Source organism: Trichomonas vaginalis, chromosome VI (assembly GCF_026262505.1).
Source record: "Trichomonas vaginalis G3 chromosome VI, whole genome shotgun sequence".
Classification (NCBI taxonomy): Eukaryota; Parabasalia; order Trichomonadida; family Trichomonadidae; genus Trichomonas; species Trichomonas vaginalis.
In genome coordinates this window covers 10,776,208-10,800,149 of record NC_067208.1, presented here as the reverse complement: position 1 = coordinate 10,800,149, position 23,942 = coordinate 10,776,208, and the positions used below count along the sequence as shown (strand labels likewise).

Here is a 23,942-nt window from a genome sequence, read left to right as displayed (position 1 = left end):
TTTCCATTACCATCATTTTGAATATCATAATTATCTTCGTTTAGAATTCTATTTATTGGAGTGCTCTTTATTCTTGGGATATCGAATTATGAAATATGTACTCGTGTAAATATTACACGAGATTGTTCAATATTAAGACTTGTTCATTGCTTATTTTGTAAATTGACAAAAAGTGCCATTTGATTTTATTACTGAAACTTGATTTATACATTTTCCAATGACATTACATTCTTTCTTAGTACTTCAATAGCAATGTTATTAGGAATTTTCATAAATTTGATATATTTTTGAATTCATTGGATTGATTATTACATTCACATGCAACTCTAAAGGAAATTATATCAGCATTTGAATATAGTATTCAGATAAGACAAATGAGTAAAAATTTAGTTGAAAATAAATAAATGAAAAAGATTTTTATTTTTTACTAAATATAATATGGGCGGATGCTGCAAGGATTTGTTTAGGAAATTTTGCACAACTCATTTTTTCAATTTCTCTACAGTCTTTATCAGAACATGCTATTGGCTTTATGACAACAATTTCACAATACTTTTCCAGACTATATTCACAAGTTACTTTGATATCTTTTTGGATTCTCTGGATTTCCAAAAGATGATGATTATCAAATGTGTCTTGATTGCCTGAATAAATGATTGAAATAGAGTGATTTGCAGAACTATCAAAACTATTTTGAGAAAACATAGAGTTTCCTCCTAAATGAACCAAAACAAGATTGCGACAACCTTCGAATGCATTAACTCCAACCTTACAATTCCTTGAAATTGTAACAGATATAATATTAAAGCACGACCTCAATACGCCTTCTCCTATTGAATACATATTATTTGGAAATTTTACTTCTTTAAATTCGTAGCAACTGAAGAATGCATTTTTAACTATATCAATTAAGTTAGTTGGGAATTTAACATCCTTAAGTTTATTACATCTATAAAATGCTTCATCTCCAATGTGTTTCAAATTATCGCCTAAGAAAATATCAGATATATTTGAACATGAATGAAATGCTTGCTTTCCAATAGACTCAGTCAACTGAGGGATAGTAACTGAAGATAAATTTTTACAATTTAAGAATGAACCATCTTGAATCTCAGTAACAGTATTTGGCATTGCTATAAGTTCTAAAGAAATACAAAATGCCAATAGATTTGTTTCAATAATTTGAATTTTACTTGTATTGCATATAAAAGATTTCAAGCTTTTGCACACACAAAATGCAGATTGTCCAATCTTTTCGACATTTGAAGGAATTTCAATAGATTCTATTAACGGAGAATTAAAGAATGCATAATCTCCGATTGATATTAAGTTCTTTCCAAAAACGATTTTTTCAACTGAGCAACAATTGTAGAAAGAATAATTGCCGATAGTTTCCAAATTATCAAAGAAAATCAAATTATCAATTAGAGTGCAGTTATAAAATGCATAGCTTCCGATTGATGTCAATGCGTTTCCAAATTCTACTTTTGTAATTTGACAGTTTATAAATGAACTATTTCCTATTGTTTGCAGCAAATTCCCTAAGAAAAGTTTCTCAATTGAATAACAATATTCAAACGCATGATGACCTATGCTGATTAAATTAATTGGCAGCAAATATTTAGTTGGATCTGGATTATTTGAAAATTCTATTTTTTGCAAATTATAACAATCGGAAAATGCATAATTTCCAATTGTAGAAATAGTGTTTACAATGACTACTTCCAAATTAACACATCCAGAGAATAAGTCATCTGGAATAGAAGAAATCAAACTGGATAATGTTGCCTTTCGAAGATTTATGCAATTTGAAAATACACCTTGTCCTATTGTTGAGACACTATTAGGAATATTAACTTCAACGATCGAACTCAATCCTGAAAACATGTTTTCATTTATCGTAGTTACCTCTGAACTTATAATTATTGTAATATTTGTTGGAGCTTGTAGAAATTCAAAATGAGAAGTTTTCGGAATATAATTGTCAAATGTTGAATTGCTTAAGCCATTAAAGGAATTTGATCTAATAGTGCATTCCTTCAGAGTGTTAAAATCAATGGAAAGATATAAACAATTAAAAAACGCGTTATTTCCGATTTGAGTCAATTTAGTGTAGTTAATTGATCGAAGATTTATGCAATCTTTGAATGCACATTCACCAATATACTCATCAAAATATGCACATTCTAAATTGGTGCATCCTGCAAGTGCGTAATTACTGACACCATATGTTGCTGAAATGTTTTTCAGTGATGAGCATCCAAATAAACCATAATCCTCGACATTTCCAGTGAAATTAATATATCTAAGAGATGTACAATTATAAAATGCATAATATGGAATATATCCCTCTAAATTAATATATTCAAGGGATTCACATCCATAAAATGCACTACGATCAACGCTTTTTAAAGTAGATATATTTGTGAGAGAACGACAGTTATAAAATGCATAACTTTGGACTACTAAATGCTTATCTGAAGAAATAATGATTAAATTTTGAAGAGAAGCACAGTTATAAAACATATTTTCACGTATTCTGTCATCATAAAAGTTATGAATCGTAATTTTCTGAAGGGAATAGCAATTTTTGAAAACTGCAGAAGATTTAACTACAAAAGAGCAATTAAACGTAGCAATTGATTTGCAATTTTGAAAGCATTCTTCATTAACATAAACTATATGAAAGGATGAAGTTGAAATCACAGAAAACTCCTTTAAATTAATGCAATTTGAAAAAAAGTGTTCAGTGATTTCAGCTCCGCCTTCAAAAATTTGAACTTTTGTAAGATTTGATAAATCAGTATTTTTTCTTAGTAAATCTATTAATATAAAAGGTAATGACAGCTCAACCAAATGATTTGATATAAATATTGGCATTCTATCCCCTTGGTTCTTGTTTATGTAAATTAACTCTGCAGAACTTAAATCAATTGAACCGAAAGCATATAACCCCGAAATATTTAATCTATCCATTTTAATTATCTTTGTGTTTTTGAGGTAAGTTATTTCAAAAAAATCCAAACGGAGTATGTCTCTGGGCCAATGATATATTGACAAAGTTTCAAACACTTCAAATCTTTCAATGGCTGGGCAATTTTTAAAATAAGGAAACTTGCTTGATAATATTACTGGCCCATAACTCGTAAAATTTTCAAGAACAGTATAATTCGAAAAGAATGAAAAGTCGGAATTAACATTAAAGTCATCATAATTAATGTAGTTAATTGTAATAGACTTTAAGATATTACGCAAATAATCAATACTCGAGAACAAACTTAAATTAATTGTATTGAGGGCTGTACATTCTTCAAATCTTGTGGAACTAAATATAACACTTCCAAAAGTAATTGAATCTAAAGCAGGACAATTTGAAAAGCATTTCGAACCGAAATTAATCGCTGAGCTTGAATTCACAAAAACAATTGTATGTAAATTTGAGCATGAAGCAAAACAATAATGATTGATTGATGACACTGATGAAGGAAATAAAACATTATCAAGATTTGAACATTCTTTAAATGCATAATCTAAAATTGTTTGTACTTTTGGAATAGAGGATGTTTTATTGTCGTCTGGGAAAAGTGACCAAATTATCATTGTCGTCTGGAAAAGTGACGAAATTATCATTGTCGTCTAAAAAACGGATTTTAAAAGCATGTTTTTGATACCTAAATAAAGGAAGAACATCAATTCCATCTATGCATATAGTGTGCAAACACTCATGATATATGGAGCAGCTCTTTATCTGGCTAAAAATACTATTATTTGAAAATTCGCATTGTCGTCTAAAACCGCCAGACGACAATAATAATACCCCTTTGGAATAATTAAGGAATTTAAGTTCTTACAAGAAGAAAATGCATATGTTCCAATTTTTGAAAGATAATTATCTGCAATAAATCGCTGAATTGATGAACTAGAAAAACAATAATCAGGTATTTCTGTACAATAAATTGTATTAACTTCAGAAACATCATTTCTATCTCTAAAAGTAAATGTTGATTGTCCATTTGACTTTGTAACAGTATATTTTCCAATGCCATTATTTTTGATTTCATATCCTGTTGCCATAAGATTTCTTTCCATTATTGCATGCAGTATTGATCAATTTTACGTATATTGTTTCCAGTATAATGTTAAAAGAATAATCCCCAGGCTCAGGACTTAAGTTAAAAAATAATTATTAATTATAATTCAATTATTTGTATTAGCTCAGTGAATATTTTGAATTTCTGAATCATTCGAAATAATTGATAGTATTAGGGGTTATGAGACATGTAATTTTTTTATTTTCAGATTTTTTGTAAACTATTCAATCAATTTTTTTTATAAAAAAATAACAAAGATTATGAATAAAACATTTCTATTTATATCATATTAATAAAGAAAGTTATCATCTGGATCTTTTATGAGACCACCTTTCACTTCCGGATAGGAGTTTGTTGATGAAGAATTCTGATTAAAAATTTGATCTAAAATTTGAAAGAAAAGTAGAAAAATTCGATTAAGCCAAATTCAGTACTCTTTAGTAAATTTGTTAAGGAATCAATACTTGAAAAACAACTAAATTTTACCTTTACAGCATTATTAATTTTATTGAGTTTCCAAATGTAATGGTTTGTAAGATTGGACATGATTCAAAACAATTATCACCAATTGTTGAAATTGTTCCAGGAAGGTAAATTTATGTTAAATTGTTGCACCCTGAAAATTAGAATTCAGAAATGGTCTTAACTTTTGGAATGTTGATTGAATATAAGTTTGGACATGAAGAAAATGCATAAGATCCGATTTGTAATAGTGAATCATCAGATGAAAATATTTGAATAGAAGATTGAGAAAAACAATAATTTGAATATCCCATTTGTGTGTTCTTTATTCTTGGGACATCGAATTATGAAATATGAACTCATTGCTTATTTTGACATTTGACAAAAAATGTCATGATGCCATAAGTGATACTCTTAAACATTCGTCGAATTTCTGGGTACAATACATAATCCATATCAATTATCCTCTACATATCAATACGAGCTCAAAAATGAACTAATATAACACCCACACTTGAACTTAAGGGTGCACTTGCACCATTATGACATGTTAATTTTCAATGATGTTTCATGTCAATTGTCAAAAAAATCGAATTAATGTCAGATGGGCGTAAATAAAATTTGTATGTAATTATATATAACTTTTATATGTGCAAATTTAATAATTAAATATTTTTAATATAAAGTTAAGTTTTAATTATTAAGACAACAGAATAAATCTAAAAAAGAAATTTTAGTTGTTGTATCAATAATTTTAGTTAATTTATTAATTTTACATGACAAATATTTAACTTCATGACCATAAAATTCTGTTGATTTGTAATCACAAAGAACATAAACATTGGATGCAATTGAATAAATTAAATTGTTTGATCCAGTATCATTTAATGGAACTGCTTTTCCATAATAATAAATATCAATGTTTTCTTTGTTATTAACAATTGTAGAATACAATTTTATTGGATGATAAATTGATATATTTGCAATTTGGGAGAAGGAATAAGATTGAACTGAAATTATAGAACCTCTAAATATTACTTCTTTAATCAAATGACAAGAAGAAAATGCATATTGAGATATATTAACATCATTATAAAAATCTAAAGTTCCATTGAATTTACTACAGCTTGAAAATGCTAATTCACCAATTGAAATTAAATGAGACATTGTATTTATATCTGTTAAATTATAACAATATCTAAATGCTTGTTTGCCAATACTTGTTAATTTTGTTAAATTATAAATTCCTTTTAACTTATCACATTTATAAAATGCATAATCTGGTATTATTTCTAAACTATTTAAATCATATAAATATTCAAATGAACTTCCTTTGAACGGTGACTCATAATAGAAAGAATTCCAATATTTGTCATCATAATTTACTTTAATATTTTTCAATGAATATAAACAATGAAGTTCTTTTAATGATGAACAATTATAAAATACAGAATAGCCTAGGGTTGTTAAATTATTAAGATTTGAAATATTCTTTAAATTATAACAATTATAAAATGCATAACTCTTTATTGTTGTTAAATTATACAAATTTGAGAGAAATTCTAAATTGGTGCAGTTATAAAATGTATATTCTTCTATTATCATTAAATAATTTAGATTTTCGATAGTTTTTAAATTAGAACAGTTATAAAATGCATAATTACAAATTGAAATTATTTGAGAAATATAATTTAAACTTATTAAATTAAAACAATTATAAAATGAATAATTACCAATAAAGGTTAATTTTGTTAAATTATTTAAAGATTTTAGGCTATCACAATTATAAAATGCATATTTTGGTATTATTTCTAAACTATTTAAATCATACAAATATTCAATAGAACTGCCATTAAATGATGAATAATGATAACCTCTATAATAAACATCATAAATTTCAATATTTTTTAATGAATATAATCCACGAAGTTCTTTTAATGATGTACAATTATAAAATGCCGAGTAGCCAATAGTTGTTAAATTATTAAGATTTGAAAAATTCTTTAAATTATAACAATTATAAAAGACTTTATTTTCAATTGTTTTTAAATTATACAAATATGAAACATTAACTAAATTGTAACAATTATAAAATGTTCTTTCTTTAATTGTGATGAAATTATTAAGATTTTTAATACATACCAAATTATGACAATCAGAAAATGCACTGTAACCAATATTTTTTATTTTTGTAGAAATGTCAAGTTTATTTATTTTATAACAATTAGAAAATGCACCGTCACCAATTGTTTCTAAGTTATTAAGACTTTCAACAGTTGTTAAATTATAGCAATTATAAAATGCATTATTTTCTATTGTTAATAAATTGTCAAGATTTGCAATAGTTGTTAAATTATAACAATTATAAAAGGCTTTATATTGGATTGTTATTAATTTAGTTAAATTATAAAGTCCTATTAAGTTATTACAATTTTCAAATGCTTGATGTGGAATAATTTGTAAACTATTTAAGTCATATAAATATTCGATAGAACTTCCAAGAAATGCTGAAAAATATTCATAATAACGATCACAATAATAACCACCTGGATACCAACAATTTTTGTAAATTTCAATATCTGTTAATGAAAATAAATCACGAAGTACTTTTAATGATGTACAATTATAAAATGCCTTATAATGTATTGTTGTTACGTTACATAGATATGAAATATTTAATAAATTAATACAATTATAAAAAGTTTGTTTTTCAATTTTTTTGACATTATGAAGATTTGAAATAAATTTTAAATTAATACAATTATAAAATGCTTCAATTCCAATTGTTGTTAAATCATAGAAAGTTGAAATATTTACCAAACTATAGCAATTATAAAATGCATTATTTTCAATAGTTATTACATTATGCAAATTTGATATATTTACCAAGCAATGACAATTATAAAATGCATTATATTTAATTGTTGTTAATTTTTCAAGATTTTCAACAGTTATTAAATTAGAACAATTACTGAATGCGGATGAATAAATAATTGTTAAATTTGATGTTAAATTAAATAATCCTTTTAATTTAAAACAATTATAAAATCCATTTATTGGAATAGAATCTAAGCTATTTAAATCATATAAAAATTCAATACCACTTCCGAAAAATGGTGAAGTACTTCGACCTGTGTTAATTTCTTTTAATGAATGTAAACAATGAAGTTCTTTTAATGATGCACAATTATAAAATGAACAAAAATTTTATAACAATTAAAAAATGCATATTGACCTATAGTTGTTAATTTATTAAGATCAGAACTTATTGTTAAATTATAGCAATTATAAAATGCTGAATTACCAATAATCGTTAAATTATTTAGATTTTCCAATTGAATTAAGCTAATACATTCATAAAATGCAGAAGATTCAATTGTTTTCAAATTAATAAGACCGCTTAATTTAGTTAAATTTTTACATTGATAAAATCCACCACCTGAAATAATTTCTAAACTATTTAAATCATGAAGTTCTTTTAATGATATACAATTATAAAATGCAGAATTACCAATAAAATTGACATTGTTTAATGGTTCTAATGTTTTTAATTTAATACAATTATAAAATGAACTACTTTCAATGCGAGTAATTGAAGGTGGTAAAATAAGTGTTTCAAGATTTGCTAAACCTTTAAAAACTGTTCCTGTTGATGTTATCTTCGTACATTTAGAAAAATTTGCATTAATGACATAATCAGATAAATATGATATTTTATTAATTGATTCATTAACAATATCACTTGTGATTGAACAAAATTCTTCTAAATTATAAAAAACTTCATAATTCTGATTTACTGATATATTACAAATTAACATTTAAAATAATTTAAAATATCATTCATAAAATAAAATACTTCTTTGATCTATTTACATTTAATCGCAAAGCTTGAGTTTTCAAAAATATTTTTGAACATGTAGCAAAACAATAATGTCCCATTGATGATACTAATAAAGGTAATGATATATGATCAAGATTTGCACATTTTTTAAATATATAATCTAAAATTGTTTGTACTTTCGGAATAATTAAGGAGTTAAAGCTCCTACAAGAAGTAAAAGCGTACGACCAAGTTTTTGAGAGATAATCATCTGCAATAAATCGCTGAATTGATGAACTAGAAAAACAATTAATGGGTATTTCTTTTCAGTAAGCTGTGTTTCTATCTCTAAATGTAAATGTTGATTGTCCACTTGACTTTATAACAGATTATTTTCCATTGCCTTTAATTTTCACTTCCGGAAAGGAGTTGTTGAATAATTTGATCTAAAATTTGAAAGAAAATGAGTTAAAATTTTTTTATATCATAAGTATATAGACATGCATAGTGTATTAATTTTTAAATTAAAAAAAGCCAACATTTTCACATGACCAATGCAGGAGTTAACATTGATTATAAATCGATAGCAGATGATGTAGATTCATGGCATAACAATGAGAACTTTTTTAAAGTGCGTACTCCTAATCAATTGATTCAAATTCTTGATCTTTGCAAACTTCCTACAAAATATTTCGTTGATATCTTCGATAATATTCATAAACTTAATAGCGAATATAGCAATGATGATGAAAACGAAATTCTTAAGCATTCATCAATTAAAGAACCAGAAAATTTTGATTTATGTTTTGAAGTTTTAAAACGAATTTCAAATATCATCAAAATACACCCTCTTACAGTTACCGTTGATACAATAAGCAAACAAAAAGCTAAATTCATCTCAGATATCGAAAATAATCTCAAAAAACACTTAGAACACAAATACAAACAACAAATTATAGATTTGAAGAAGCAAATTGAAAATTTAATGCATCAAAATTTGAATCTGAAACGAGAAATTAGTGATCAAAATGAAAAAAATTCATCAGAAATTCACGAACTTTTACAGAGACTCGAACAATATCAAAACCAAATACAAGATCTTGAACATCAAAACAATGAGTTTCAAAGCATTATCATAAAGAAAACCACCGAAATTAAAGAAATCCAACATAACTTTCGGAGAAAGGACAAAATGATGAAAGACCAATTATTAAAGTTCGAAGAAAATATAAAACAATTCGAAGACAAGATGAAAAAAGAAAAAGAAGATTTAATTTCTCAACATAACAAAGAAATTGAAGAAATCAAATCCAAAAACATGGAAACAACAAAGAAAATGCTTACTAAATACAAAGCAAAGCTAGAAAAGGATTTTGAAGAAAAAACAAAAGCTAATAATTTAAATATTTTGAAATCATTTGAAAAACTAACCGAAACTATTATCAAGAATCATAATGAAGAGATAGAACAAATGAGAGCTGAATTACAACAGAAGATCGATATCAAAGCACAAAAACATACAAAAGAAAATGAAGAAATTCAAAATCTTAAAAAATTGATAGAAGGAAAAAATAGTTCTTCAAATAAACCAAGAAGATTAAGGAGATCCCATAGAAGTAGACCGGTTTCTGGAGCACAAAGCTTAATAGAAGGTGAGTTACCACCTGAGAATTCATCTGTTATTATGGAAAGTCAATCAATTCTTACAACTGAGGGAAATTCAATGATAGAATTGCCGTTCGAACATTTGGATCCAATCCCTCCTTCACCAGCTGGAAAGGTACGTAGAAAAGTCAGAAGTCCCAAACAATAGATACACCATAAAAATAATTGTTTTTTTTATTTTTATTTTATTTTATTTTTATTTTTTTTTATTTTATTTTTATTTTCTTAATTTTAATTTTATTTTTCTGACATGCAGATTACCACATGAACAGACATTTTAAGGAAAATCTAATTTTAATTGAAAAAAAAGGTCCAATATTATTACTTAAGTGATGTCATTGTTTATGATATAGACAGAATTATATAGAATGTTCAAGATATTGATGCAACTGATAATATTCAAGATTAAGGGTTCACTAACATGACAAAAAATATTCAAAATTTTTAAAAAGATGAAAAATATGCTCTACGATATATATATTAATCCTAGTCTTTCATTTTCAGAAAAAGCATGTTATAACTCATGTTAAAAATAATGATAAATATAGCATTGATATACATCATAGAATATATATCTCAAGGGACTTTGATTTTTGTCATGTTAGTGAAGCCTCAAATTTGAAAATTTAGTTTTTTAAAGTTGTTAATTAAAATTATGACGAGTCGAATTAACTTTTAATAAAACTATAGTTCATATGATTTTGCAATTTGATTTCATATCATTAGGATCTGCACCATGTGAAATAAGAACTTCTGCTGTTTCTTTACTTTTATTTCGTGACGCAACACGAAGAGGAGTGTTCTCTTTCTCATCTTTTGCATTGACATCAGCGCCATGTAACAGAAGAAGCTCTGCAATTTCTTTACCATTGGATGCAGATGCCAAATGAAGAGGTGTATTTTCTTTATCATTTTTAGCATTGACGTCTGAACCATGAGAGATCAGATTTTGTGCAATTTCTTTACTATTTTTATTTGCAGCATAATGAAGAGGAGTGTTTCCATTCTTATCTTTTACATTAACATCTGCACCATGCGCAATAAGAACATCTGATGTTTCTTTACTGCTGTATGATGCAGCAATATGAAGTGCTGTGAAATTATTTACATTTTTAGCATTGATATCTGCATTATGCAGAAGAAAAATTTCTGATATTTCAATATTGTTTTTTCTTGCAGCCTTATGAAGCGGAGTTTCTTTGTCTCTATCTAAAGCATTAACATCAGCACCATGTGAAATAATGTCTTCTACAGCTTTTTTGTTGTTATTATCTACTGCAAGATGCAATGGAGTAATTTCATTGTCATCCATAGCTTTGACATCTGCACCATGCGAAATTAGAACTTCTGCTGTTTCATTACTGTTATTAGATAATGCTATATGAAGAGGGGTTTGTTTTTTATCATTTGTAGCATTAACATCCGCACCGTGTGAAATAAGTATATCTGCTATTTCTTTAAAGTTTTTCTCAGCTGCAAAATGAAGAGCAGTATCTTTGTTTCTATCTTTAGCATTGACATCTGCATTATGTGAAATAAGAAGTTCCATTGTTTCTTTGCTGTTATTTATTGCTGCAAAATGAAGAGGAGTATTTTCATTATAATCTGTAGAATTAACAGGTGCACCATACGAAATAAGAAGTTCTGCTGTTTCTTTACTATTCCACTTTGCTGCAAAATGAAGTGGAGTTTTTTCATCGTAATTTTTAGCATTGGCAAGTGCACCATGTGAAAGAAAAAGCTCCGCTGTTTCTTTACTGTTATTTATTGCTGCATAATGAAGAGGAATGTTCTTATTACTATATTTAGAAACGAAACTGGCACCATGACTAATAAGAGCGTCTGCCGCTTCATAATTGTTATTCATCGCTGCATAATCAAGAGGAGTAAATCCACGTTTATCTTTAATATTAGCATCTGCATTATGATAAATAAGATATTCAACTATTTCTTTATGGTTATTTCCTACAGCATAATGAAGAGGAGTGTATTTTTTATCATCTTTGGCATTAGCATTTGCACCGTGTGAAATCAGAAGTTCTATTACTTCTTTATTGCTGAAAATTACTGCATAATGAAGAGCAGTTTTATTTGCATATTTAGCATTGACATTTGCACCATGTTTAATTAAATATTCACAAAGAGATGAAATATTAAAAGCATATGAACAAGCAAGGCATGAATCAACATCATTAGTTTGATCCAAATAAATCAAAAATGCATGAAGATTACAACGATCAGCACAATCATTTAAATTGATCTCTATGTTGTGTTCGTTCATCAAAAACGAAATAAAGTCAATATTATGAGAAGTAATTGCAAATTCCATGCAAATTTCATCTGGTATTTGTACTTTCAAACATTCGCTGATGATGTCTTGATTTCCTCCTAAAAATGAAAATACAAGGCATTTTGGTGTTATTTCAGGATTGAGTTTTGTGATCAAGAATTTAAAACAATCAACAGATCCATAATAGCAACATAATTCTAGAAATGAAAGTCCATTTTCGTCGGAAGGATATAAATCACTTTTGAGTTTTTGATCTTTATCAAATCCATCCCTTTCAACGAATCCAATGAATGATACTTTATCATCATCCATTATTGCCTTGTATATTGTATTTTCTGAATGAATGTCTGATGAATAATTTTCAGATTCATATTCATTGAATTTTTCTTTTTCATCTTTGTCTAATATAGGGTGTCCAAAGGTGTGTTTAGCACAAACCTGAATACTGCGAATAGAAATAAACAAGTTACATATATATAAAGTTTATTTAAATATAATCACCATTGGATTCAATCACGCGTTCGCAGCGATCGATCCAGGCTTGAAAGACACGCTTTAAATCATCATGAGAAAATTGCTCAAATTGCTCTCTTACAAAATTTTCAAGATCATCTGGACTCGCGAATTCGCGTCCTTCAGCCTCTTTTTTTAGCGTGCCGAATAAATAAAAGTCAGAGGGTGCAATATCAGGTGAATAAATTGGGTTTGGAACAACTTTGACATTGTTTTCCACCAAGTAATTCATTACCTTATGACTTTTGTGAACTCTTGAATTATCAAAATGAATTGCAAACTTTTGTTTTTGTTGTTTGGATTTCTCAAACTCATCAGAATTGATAATTTGAGTAAGAACATTGTCAATTAGATACTGAGCATTCATCGTATTAGGTTTTTGAAGAATATCAATTGCGATGATGCCATTCACGCCCCAAAAAACCGACAACATCATCATTGGTGTGTCAATTTTTTCTTCGGGAATGTTTGCGGATTTTCATCCTTCGGGATCCACATGATTTTGGCTTCTGTTGCATATTGAAACCAAGACTCGTCCCCTGTTACTAAAAAGCGAAACTTCTTGGATTGATACGCACCCAATATAGAGAGGAGCTCTTTCGAAGATTGGACTCTAGATTTTTTTTGAACTGAATTAAGGTTGTGCGGAACCCAACGTGTATACGCTAGTTTGTAGTTCAAATAATTGTGCAGATAATAACTGACTGTTGTACGTGGTATCTTTGTCATCTCCTCTATCCTTCTGAGTGATGCTCTTGGGTCTTCATCTAGCGCTTGAAGAATTGCTTTGATTTTCTTTGATCCGGCGATTTTTTGTCAATTTTTATGATGGGCGCCTTTTGTTCATGAAGTGATACATCCTAACATGATACGTTACAGTGGAATAGCTAGGAGCATCCATACCGAAGCATTTTACCAATGTCTCGTAGATTTTTTTACAGTCTTTGCATTTTTTGCAAGAGCGAGATGTTTTCTTTATGATTCATTAAAAAAATGAAAAAAATCCCGCCAAAATTTCCCGCGAAACCGCCTCTTGTCTCAAAATTCATTTTATATCCCGGCATGGCGCCAAAATACAACATACTCATCATATACATATATTCATATTTTTTATTATATATTTATAATCAGCATATATCTCCTTTAATAGTCTCATATAGAGCGCTGTGCTAAACGCACCTTTGGACACCCTATATTATTCCGTATTCTTTATAGAAAAGATAATTAAATATATCTTCAACAAATTTAATCTCTGAATAATGATATTCATCGAAAAGTTGTTTGGCAAGAGTTAAATATGACTTCGTATAGCGATTGTTATATACTGGAATATTTGATAAATCTTGCATAATCTTTTTTGGCGGATATTTATATAAATCGATGAGTGTTGTTATGATATTTTTATAAATTGTCTCCAATTCTTTATCATCTTTAGTATTGAGCTTGTACAAAGAATTAAATGTATCAATATGGTTCTGACAAATGCTAATCAATTCATTGTAATGCGTGTGTGAACCTGCTTCATTGGACATTTATAATTTTATCGTTTCAATAGGCAAAAATTGAATAAATATTCAATTTAAAAGAATCCTCAAGCTCTTCAAGTAAATTCATAGTGTATCTGAAATTGAGTGTTGTGTAATCTTTTACCATCTTTCAAATTTTCAAAACTAAAACAAATTGTTAATGTAAAAATTGACACTTCTGAAAAGCCCGAGTATATTTTTATAAAAGACATTAAAATATAGGGTGTCCAAAGGTGTGTTTAGCACAAACCTGAATACTGCGAATAGAAATAAACAAGTTACATATATATAAAGTTTATTTAAATATAATCACCATTGGATTCAATCACGCGTTCGCAGCGATCGATCCAGGCTTGAAAGACACGCTTTAAATCATCATGAGAAAATTGCTCAAATTGCTCTCTTACAAAATTTTCAAGATCATCTGGACTCGCGAATTCGCGTCCTTCAGCTCTCTTTTTTAGCGTGCCGAATAAAAATAAAGTCAGAGGGTGCAATATCAGGTGAATAAATTGGGTTTGGAACAACTTTGACATTGTTTCCACCAAGTAATTCATTACCTTATGACTTTTGTGAACCTTGAATTATCAAAATGAATTGCAAACTTTTTGTTTTTGTTGTTTGGATTTCTCAAACTCATCAAATTGATAATTTGAGTAAGACATTGTCAATTAGATACTGAGCATTCATCGTATTAGGTTTTTGAAGAATATCAATTGCGCGATGATGCCATTCACGCCCCAAAAAACCGACAACATCATCATTGGTGTGTCAATTTTTTTCTTCGGGAATGTTTGCGGATTTTCATCCTTCGGGCCACAATGATTTTGGCTTCTGTTGCATATTGAAACCAAGACTCGTCCCCTGTTACTAAAAAGCGAAACTTCTTGGATTGATACGCACCCAATATAGAGAGGAGCTCTTTCGAAGATTGGACTCTAGATTTTTTTTGAACTGAATTAAGGTTGTGCGGAACCCAACGTGTATACGCTAGTTTGTAGTTCAAATAATTGTGCAGATAATAACTGACTGTTGTACGTGGTATCTTTGTCATCTCCTCTATCCTTCTGAGTGATGCTCTTGGGTCTTCATCTAGCGCTTGAAGAATTGCTTTGATTTTTTCTTTGATCCGGCGATTTTTTGTCAATTTTTATGATGGGCGCCTTTTTGTTCATGAAGTGATACATCCTAACATGATACGTTACAGTGGAATAGCTAGGAGCATCCATACCGAAGCATTTTACCAATGTCTCGTAGATTTTTTTACAGTCTTTGCATTTTTTTGCAAGAGCGAGGATGTTTTCTTTATGATTCATTAAAAAAATGAAAAAATCCCGCCAAAATTTCCCGCGAAACGCCTCTGTCTCAAAATTCATTTATATCCCGGCATGGCGCCAAAATACAACATACTCATCATATACATATATTCATATTTTTTATTATATATTTATAATCAGCATATATCTCCTTTAATAGTCTCATATAGAGCGCTGTGCTAAACGCACCTTTGGACACCCTATATAATATAGAAAATGAATACAACATTTTCATTTATAATTCAATTCCGAAATTGTGTCAATCACAATTATAAAAACAATGCAGGAAAAGCTGCACTTGATTATGCAAAAGAAAAAACAAAATGAAAGTGAAAACTACAGAAAGATTGTCAATAAGATGTTTAAAGAGCAACTCCGCGGTATATCCGCAGAATTATACAGCGGGTTATCATTTGAACAGGACTATTTTAAATAAAGAAAAATCTCTATTTATTCATAATATAAAATCAAAAACAAAAAAAAAATACAAAAAAATATACATTATTCTGATTGTTGGACTTTAAACATCTGGCACAGTTCCAAACAAGATTCTGGAATTCCTTCTGTCTCTTCTAGTTCAAGAATAACTGTTTGCAAGTAGTTATTTGCATCAGAAGGAACATCTGAAACATCATTAATTGTTTGAACTTGAAGGATGTACATAATAAGCATAATTGTAACAGCAATGTTCTTTGAGTCATCGCTGTCATTAACCATCGTCAAAGATTTGGCCATATTCCTTAAAATATTTTTAAGAACAGATTGTTCAATATTTGAACCGATTTTCTGGAGTAGTGAGTAGAGTAAGTATGCACAGTTACCAACAACATCATCACATTCGTTATCACAATTGATAATTTGTGATTTTTCTAAAATTATTTCGTAATATTTCTCAAAATTCAGGACTTCAGTGTTCAAAACGCTGCTGAGGAATTCCCATGCGCATGTCTTAGATCCACTAGTTCCATTAGTGATCAAATTAGCACATGTGTCGGCTAAATACTCCAAAAAATCAGGAAAATTAGAAAATCCTTCAGAATTATTGTTCAAACATGCGGAAAAGAAGGACAAAATAGGTGCGGTCAAGCTTGAATTGTTTGCTTCCGTGTTCTCATCAACTTGTTTGAGGTCGGAATCGCCGTCAATCGCTGATTTAAGTTTAATTAAGAATCCATCAGCGGAAAAAACAGGAACTAGGAAGTCAGGGACACAACAAATGAGTTCCCTGATTGAACTAAGAACAGCATCATATAACGGATCTGATTCATTCGTCTCCATAAAAATAGAAATAATATTTGTAACGATTGGCTCTGTATTAGGTGATGATTCAAGGTCTGTGCATGTTCTAAAGAAGGCAGCAAGAGCATTAAAGATGTTAACTCCTTCGTATTGCTTGTATCTTTGAATGGCCAAAACAAAATTTTGGAGATAAGGGTCTGCCGGGTGCTCCAATGCAGATAATATGACTGTGAGACTGCGGAGGGCCTCCATCCTGATGTTCTCGTTCGGATCGTTGATGGATGGAAAAATTGTATTAAGAGCAGACTCCGAAAAATTAGAATTAATGGCACCAATGTTCGCGATACATCCTATTGCATCTGCTTTGGTGGGCGAATTCGTTGCCGCTTGGGAAATTACGTATGAAACTATGTCAGAAATGTCTTCAAAGAGTTCTGAAGTGATGGACAAGGTTCTGAGGGCACTTTTGACCAAATGGATTTGTGGGGATTGAATATTTTCTTTAATTAACTGGCCAAAAATTTCTTGGTACGTTTCTAGATCTCTGTGGATGGTTTCACTGATAAGGGAAGCACATTGTTGAGAAAATGTGCCTTCACAAAGATCTTCGTCTTGAGAAATCTTTAAAAATAAATATTCTATCAAATCTTGGTCCAAATCAAAAGAATTTTCTTGTAAAGCGTAAGCAGCAGGAATTGCATAGCCATCGTGATTGCTTTGGACACAAAATTTAAAGAATTCGTAGATTAAATAACGTTCTTCTTCAGAAATCTCATAATCGTCTGAAAATGCTTGTAAAAGATTACTCGATGAGTCAATGATCTGAACTATGCAATCTTCTTGAAGTGATCCGAATTCTCCGTTGGAAATTAAAGGAATTATAACTTGTTCTTTAATAATTGCTGGAATTTTACTTGATAACTCTTTAATTATGTTTGATGTAATCAAATTAATCCTTGGATCTTCGTATGTTAAGTAGTCTAGTAAATGATTTAAATATTCGCCTTGAATTACTTCACCATTTGATGATAACTCATATATTAGTGATAAACCGTTATAAAGAGAGCTTTCGTCACTGAGTAATGACTCGATTGTCGTTGAAAAACTTTGAAAAATCGAGGAACCAAATTCAGAACTAACTTCCGCGATTAATGCTGCAACAGAATTGGTAAAAACAGGATCTTCTGAATGAAGGATCTTTGGTAAAATTGTCGAAGAAAGTTGTTTGATTTGGTGGCGATTTTCAATTGGAATATTTCTTATTTTGTGGCGAAGCTGAATGCATGCTGCAGATCGTGCTGAATATCCGAGAGATTCATTTGCGATCGTATTGAATAAATAGTTTGCAAAATTTTTTAATTCTGAAGTTTGAGCAAAAATCACTTGAATTTGCTGTTGAGCAGTTGGATATGTAACACTGGCAAACATAAAATTTATTTGTTCTTGAATACCTGGGTCAATATTTTCTTCATTCATTTTTGAGCACAATTTTTTTTTGTCTTCAAATTCAAATTAAATTTGCTGTGATGAAATGACCAGAAACCCAATAAATACCAATCATAACAGTGAATCTGTATTGGTTGAATGCTTTCACTCCAAATTCAACTTAATTTCAATGATAAGTTTGGAAGGAAAAGAGTATTTCATCTGTCCATTAATTATATATATTTCGTGTTATATAAAAGTCTTTATGAAAGAATCTATGGTTTGTAAAGTCGTAATGTAAGTGCTTGTGATCAGACAAATATGTTTTTCAATAAGACATCTTAGAAAAAAAAATTGTAATTTGACTATTTCAATATCATAAACACATTTCTATTGTTATAAAAGTCTTAAGTGCTTGTGATCAGACAAATCTGTTTTTCAATAAGACATCTTAGAAACAAACTTACTTAATTTTTGTTTATTCTATCATTCCCTTACTAAATAAATCTTTAACTTTCCTTCTAGTTATATTTATCTATTCATCATCAAATTATGTTTTTTAACTTTTTTTCATATATATTTTTTCTGAATACCTACTGTAATATATTTTTCATTTATTATTTATTCAATTGCTTTTCAATTTATTTTCAAAACCTTATTCAAATTTATTTTATCATTAATATATTTTTATATTATAAATTTATTTAAAACTTATTAAAACATGTTATTACGTTATTAATTTTTACTTTTTCATTTTTATACCCTTTTCAATTTTCTTCTCAAATTTTCAATGCTTCTCAAATATTTCTCCATTCAAATATATCTTTACTAAAAATTTTTTTAAAAATCACAAATTCACTTATATTCTTATACGAATCAATCTGTATCATATTACCATACTTCACAAACACATCTAACTATTCAAATCATTTCAAATTTAAAATCATATAAATTAATATTATGAATATCCTGTTCTTTTTCCGAATACCCTTTATTCCCACATTTCAATATATCTCTAAGTATGCAATAGTACCGATAAAACATTAATATCCCTGATATTTATAAAAATGTAATATCTGATCTTTTGATGATTATCGGTATCATATGTTTATTAGTTTACCATATCTATTATTACATACACTAACAGTATATGACATTTACACTTTTATTAAACCAAAATTCAAAAGAATCTTTTTGCAATTTCGTCCAATATGAAATTAAATCCAATGAAACATACACAACATTCTCCTATATCTTCTGTAGTTGCATATTATATATTCAAACGATTTTTAAATAATGTTTCTATCAAATGTGTAGTGATTCCGTCCCGATTAAAAATTGAGTACTTTCATCCCGATTTATCGGGATAAAATTGAATACTTTTATCCCGATTTCCCGATCAATTCCGATGCCGCCTGGACACACGAAAATTCAAAATACAAAAACGAAATATCTGTTCTTAATAACAAAAACAATCAATTAAATTAAGGGTTTCGTTTTGCGAAAAAAACGTACAATACGCAATTTCGCTAAAAAAACATTTAGCTAGCAATTTCGACCTTTGACTCCACTCAAGACGTCACTTTTTTAATTTTGCGGTATCATATTTTTGGAAAATCTTTATGAATATTATATAAAAAGTCTCTTTAATATCTATATTTCATATTTTTATCGATTTTTAAAGTTTTTGCGAAAAGTATTCAATTATTTTTGCTATTTGGTCGGGTAAATGTCAGATTTGCGACATTTTCTGATATGATATTCAGATTCTACGTTGATAATAATGCTTATAGAACCCTCTTGCTATTGTGTCAAAATTGCGAAACCGATAGCAAAAATATCTCGCAATATCAAAATTGAGATATTGAGTGAATTATGCATTATAGAGATTAAAAATCTGATTTGTGAAAACATCTCATCAGTTTCTAGCTAATTCAAAAATCTTTACTATCTTATTCGATTAAAATGAAAAGGAAATAGTTTCATTATGCTTTAAATGACAGCCTTATAATATAATCATAGTTTTCGCTCAATATGCAGCATTTTTTTTCGAAATCTATGGTCAATATCCTAAATACTGATTGCTTTGCATTCATATCTCTTACATTTTCTATACCCACATCACTATTCATTGCTATTCTATCTTTTTCATTTTTGTTTGTTTCTCATAATTTCTCAAAAAACATGATAACTTGATATTTGTAAATATCATACTTTATAACGTAAATAAGAACTTGACCTATTAAGAAAAGCAGTAATGAAAAGAAAATCTGAAATTCATAAAAATTACAAGTTTCTGATGACAATTAGCTTAATTAAACCAGGTACAAGATTATATAATTGTATTTTCTATCCAATTATCCATATAATATCTTATCCAGAAAAAATAACTTGATCAATACCAAATGATTTTTTAACTAGTAAATAAAGTATTTTCTTTACACACACATTGTATATCATAGTTTTTTTTTGGTTTCGCAAAACATCCAAAAACAAATATGCTATAAAAGTGACAATTTTAGCAAAACGAAACCCTTAATTAAATCAATCAATAAATGAATTTGAAAAGATTGCTAAATTACGTTTGAATTCTGATTTTGATACAGTTTACAAATTCCTTAAACAACTTTCAGATGAAGGTGATAAATTGAAAATGTCTCTTTCATGTTCAGTTGGATTGAGTGAAAAACGAAATTCAAATGGAAATACTCCACTTCTTTATGCATGCTATAATGGAGATATTCAATTAACAAAATCTCTTATTGAAGGAGGTTGTGACAGAGATGCTTTTGATAAAAATGGAATGAATTGTTTACTTCTAGCATCATTCTATGGACGTCTTGATATTGTAAAATATTTAATTGGAATTAGTTTTGACAAGAACTGGCGAGCTAAAACTGGTGGATTTAATGCAATTCATTTGGCATCGCAAGAAGGTCATCTTGAAGTTGTTAAATATTTGAAAAGTATTGGTTGTGATGTCAACTCTAAACAAAAAGATGGTGCCAGTTGTATTTACTTTGCATCAAAAAATGGTCATCTTGAAACAGTCAAATATCTTTTTTCAGTTGGAGCAACCAAATGAGAAAGATAATAAAGGATTTTCTCCATTAATTGCTGCATCTTCAGAAGGTCATCTTGGTGTAGTTAAATTTCTTATTCAATGTGGATGTAATAAAAATGATAAAACAAACTATAATAGTTCATCACTTCATTGGGCAACGATGGAAGGTCATTTTGAAGTTGTTAAATATTTAGTTTCAATTTGTGTCAATCTTAATGATAAAAACAATGCAGAAAAAACAGCACTTGATTATGCAAAAGAAAAACAAAACGAGAATTATAACTTCAAAAATATTGTCAATCTGTTAAATCGATCAGGAGAACAATAATTATAACATCAAAATAATACACAAATTGATATATAAATCATAAACAACCTTTTCAATATGAAGGAATACTAAACAAATACTTTTAAATCATTAACCGAATAATTATTTGTTTAAGGGTGTACTTAAGACTGTAAATTTTTACATGAGTTATCTCAAAATCAAAATCAAATGTTTACACTCAATGAAAATGCCTTTGATCAATATCTCATAATAAAATGCATTTTTTAAATAATAACGAGTTAAAAGAAAACGAATAAAACACATTTTTATTTTATTTATTTTTCTGTGTTGAAGAATCCCCAAACTTCAACCAAATCTGCTTTGAATGTTTGGCTTCCGGCCAAGAATGTAACTGGATCATTGCTCTTTGGATCCAAGCCATATGAATATGACATCTCAAGTCGAGATGAACAGTTGTTAAATTGGTTATCAAGAACTAAATCGTATTTCCCAAATGACAAAGTTTCATAGCTTGCAATCAAAGCACATGCATCTTCAACACGAGGTTTGAAAGGAATGAATGCGTCTTTTGAAACTTGGAACAAGAAACTAGATGAGTTATCACCAAATGGTTCTCCATTGTGATTCCACTTTGCTGCAGCAAATCCACCGAAAACTTGTGCACCCCGTCTGATCAATAAACATGTAATGCCGACATCATCAATTCGTTGATGCATAACAGGAATCGATCGTCCGTCTCTTTCGCTTGAGAAAAGCAACTGTGTCTGTGGAGTTCCTTTGAATGGGAATGTAAAGTAAAGGTTTGTCCTATTCTCTTCTGTAGTAAGGATCTGGCTACCTTCAAACGGCTTGAAATTGATTCGAATTCCTTTCTCTTCAAGCTTCTGTCGTTTTCTAGATGACATCTGTGATAATGTGACTTGTTTGAGCTTCTGGTGCTTGGATTGGCCTTTGGAAATGAATCCGCCGTTTGTTGTGTATGTGTATGAACGTTCTGTTGGTGCTTCTGATACTGTTGTTGTCTCTGTATGTGTGTAGACATCTGTGTTTCGGAAGTTTTGTTCTTCAACGTCAATGTCGCGCTTATGGACACCTGGAGGGAGTTCAATGAGCTGGCGAGGCTTGACACTGAGAGATCCTGCAAGAGCAAGATCACCTTCGACGTATAAATCAAGAGGAAGATCGATGTCGTGTTTGAAATCTGTTTGACATATGTCATTGTAGGAATCGACTGCTTGAATGAACTGAACTGGTCCGGAGAGTTCTTGGACTGTGTTAAGGAAGCGATTGTAAACATCTAATTCTGCTTGTTTACGGTAAAGTTCATCTCGATTTGAACGAACAATAAGAGCGCGCTTTCCTGATTGTTCTCTGAGGCTGGCGATAGCTTTCTTAGCTTCTTCCATGATCCTGTCTTCAAGGTTGCGTTCGTTAGAAGAAATGTCGTTTAATCGAACGTCTGCATCTCGAAGTTTCTCGGCAATAACACGACGGCGATGAGAGAAGTACTTAGATTCTTTGTTAGTACGCTTGATGGCATCTAAATATGCTTCTGTAAGTGGAATAAGTTGGTGTTTCGAGCAAGCACCTTGTGAATGGTTTCCTGTAAGTTTGCATTCGAAACAAACTGGTAAATGACATACAGGACACCAATGTTCGACCTTGTTCTGTGGATGGAATGGACATTGCTCCATATAACATCCTGCTCTGTTCATTGGAATACGAGTATGCGTATTTAGAACGGCATTTGCAGTGTGTGACTTGTCATTGCAGACGTGGCAAAGAGAGGCGTTGCAATTAACACACCAATACTCGGCTTTGTTTTGTTTGCATAGAGTGCAAAGAGGATCAAACTGTGGACTATGTTCAAGAGTTTCGCCACTTGTAGTACGAATAATTTGAAGAGTTCTGATTTGACGTTGGTTAAAAATCCAAAATTCGGAATTTTCGTTGATTTTAAGAGAATTGAAGCCTTCAAGGATGCAGTCTGGAGTTGGTGTAGCTGTTTCGAACGTATCAGAGTTAGGATCGGAATTAACTAGTTGGAAGTTTTGGACGTTACCGAGAGCAACTAAACAATGAGCAAATTCAAGAACTTTCTGACTAGAATCAACATTTGCATGTCCAATAACAACTTTGAGTCCTTTCCTTGGATTAACTCTCACACCTCTTTCGCAAATATCTGAAATTGGCTGAAGTAATGATGTTAATGGGATGAATGCGTGAACAATATTCTTTTGCT

General features: G+C 29.4%; 6 protein-coding genes across 6 annotated transcripts, besides 5 other annotated features; 2 read left to right on the top strand and 4 right to left on the bottom strand.

The window, feature by feature from the left end:
- Window positions 1-417: 417 nt before the first annotated feature.
- On the bottom strand, window positions 418-3,630 carry TVAGG3_0842090 (antigen BSP-related family; the record flags this gene model as incomplete). Its single annotated transcript, XM_001320573.1, has 1 exon — window positions 418-3,630. The coding sequence occupies one exon, from the start codon at window positions 3,628-3,630 to the stop codon at window positions 418-420; it is 3,213 nt and encodes a 1,070-aa protein (XP_001320608.1).
- A 997-nt stretch (window positions 3,631-4,627) lies between these two features.
- Window positions 4,628-7,315, bottom strand: TVAGG3_0842080 (ribonuclease inhibitor domain-containing protein; the record flags this gene model as incomplete). Its single annotated transcript, XM_001320574.1, has 1 exon — window positions 5,247-6,158. The coding sequence occupies one exon, from the start codon at window positions 6,156-6,158 to the stop codon at window positions 5,247-5,249; it is 912 nt and encodes a 303-aa protein (XP_001320609.1).
- A 64-nt stretch (window positions 7,316-7,379) lies between these two features.
- On the top strand, window positions 7,380-10,201 carry TVAGG3_0842070 (protein ubiquitination; the record flags this gene model as incomplete). Its single annotated transcript, XM_001320575.1, has 1 exon — window positions 8,921-10,186. The coding sequence occupies one exon, from the start codon at window positions 8,921-8,923 to the stop codon at window positions 10,184-10,186; it is 1,266 nt and encodes a 421-aa protein (XP_001320610.1).
- Window positions 10,202-10,628: 427 nt separating this feature from the next.
- Window positions 10,629-10,650: a mobile genetic element.
- A 79-nt stretch (window positions 10,651-10,729) lies between these two features.
- TVAGG3_0842050 (ankyrin repeat protein family) lies at window positions 10,730-12,640 on the bottom strand (the record flags this gene model as incomplete). Its single annotated transcript, XM_001320576.1, has 1 exon — window positions 10,730-12,640. One exon carries the CDS (start codon window positions 12,638-12,640, stop codon window positions 10,730-10,732), a length of 1,911 nt encoding a protein of 636 aa, XP_001320611.1.
- Window positions 12,641-12,735: 95 nt separating this feature from the next.
- Window positions 12,736-14,034: a mobile genetic element.
- A 552-nt stretch (window positions 14,035-14,586) lies between these two features.
- Window positions 14,587-15,886: a mobile genetic element.
- Window positions 15,887-16,184: 298 nt separating this feature from the next.
- Window positions 16,185-18,418, bottom strand: TVAGG3_0842020 (armadillo (ARM) repeat-containing protein family; the record flags this gene model as incomplete). Its single annotated transcript, XM_001320577.1, has 1 exon — window positions 16,185-18,398. The coding sequence occupies one exon, from the start codon at window positions 18,396-18,398 to the stop codon at window positions 16,185-16,187; it is 2,214 nt and encodes a 737-aa protein (XP_001320612.1).
- Window positions 18,419-18,645: 227 nt separating this feature from the next.
- Window positions 18,646-18,821: a mobile genetic element.
- An 870-nt stretch (window positions 18,822-19,691) lies between these two features.
- Window positions 19,692-19,773: a mobile genetic element.
- Window positions 19,774-20,874: 1,101 nt separating this feature from the next.
- On the top strand, window positions 20,875-22,361 carry TVAGG3_0841990 (protein ubiquitination; the record flags this gene model as incomplete). The annotated part of the gene is made up of 1 exon (XM_001320578.2): window positions 21,001-21,432. The coding sequence occupies one exon, from the start codon at window positions 21,001-21,003 to the stop codon at window positions 21,430-21,432; it is 432 nt and encodes a 143-aa protein (XP_001320613.1).
- Window positions 22,362-23,942: the final 1,581 nt, after the last annotated feature.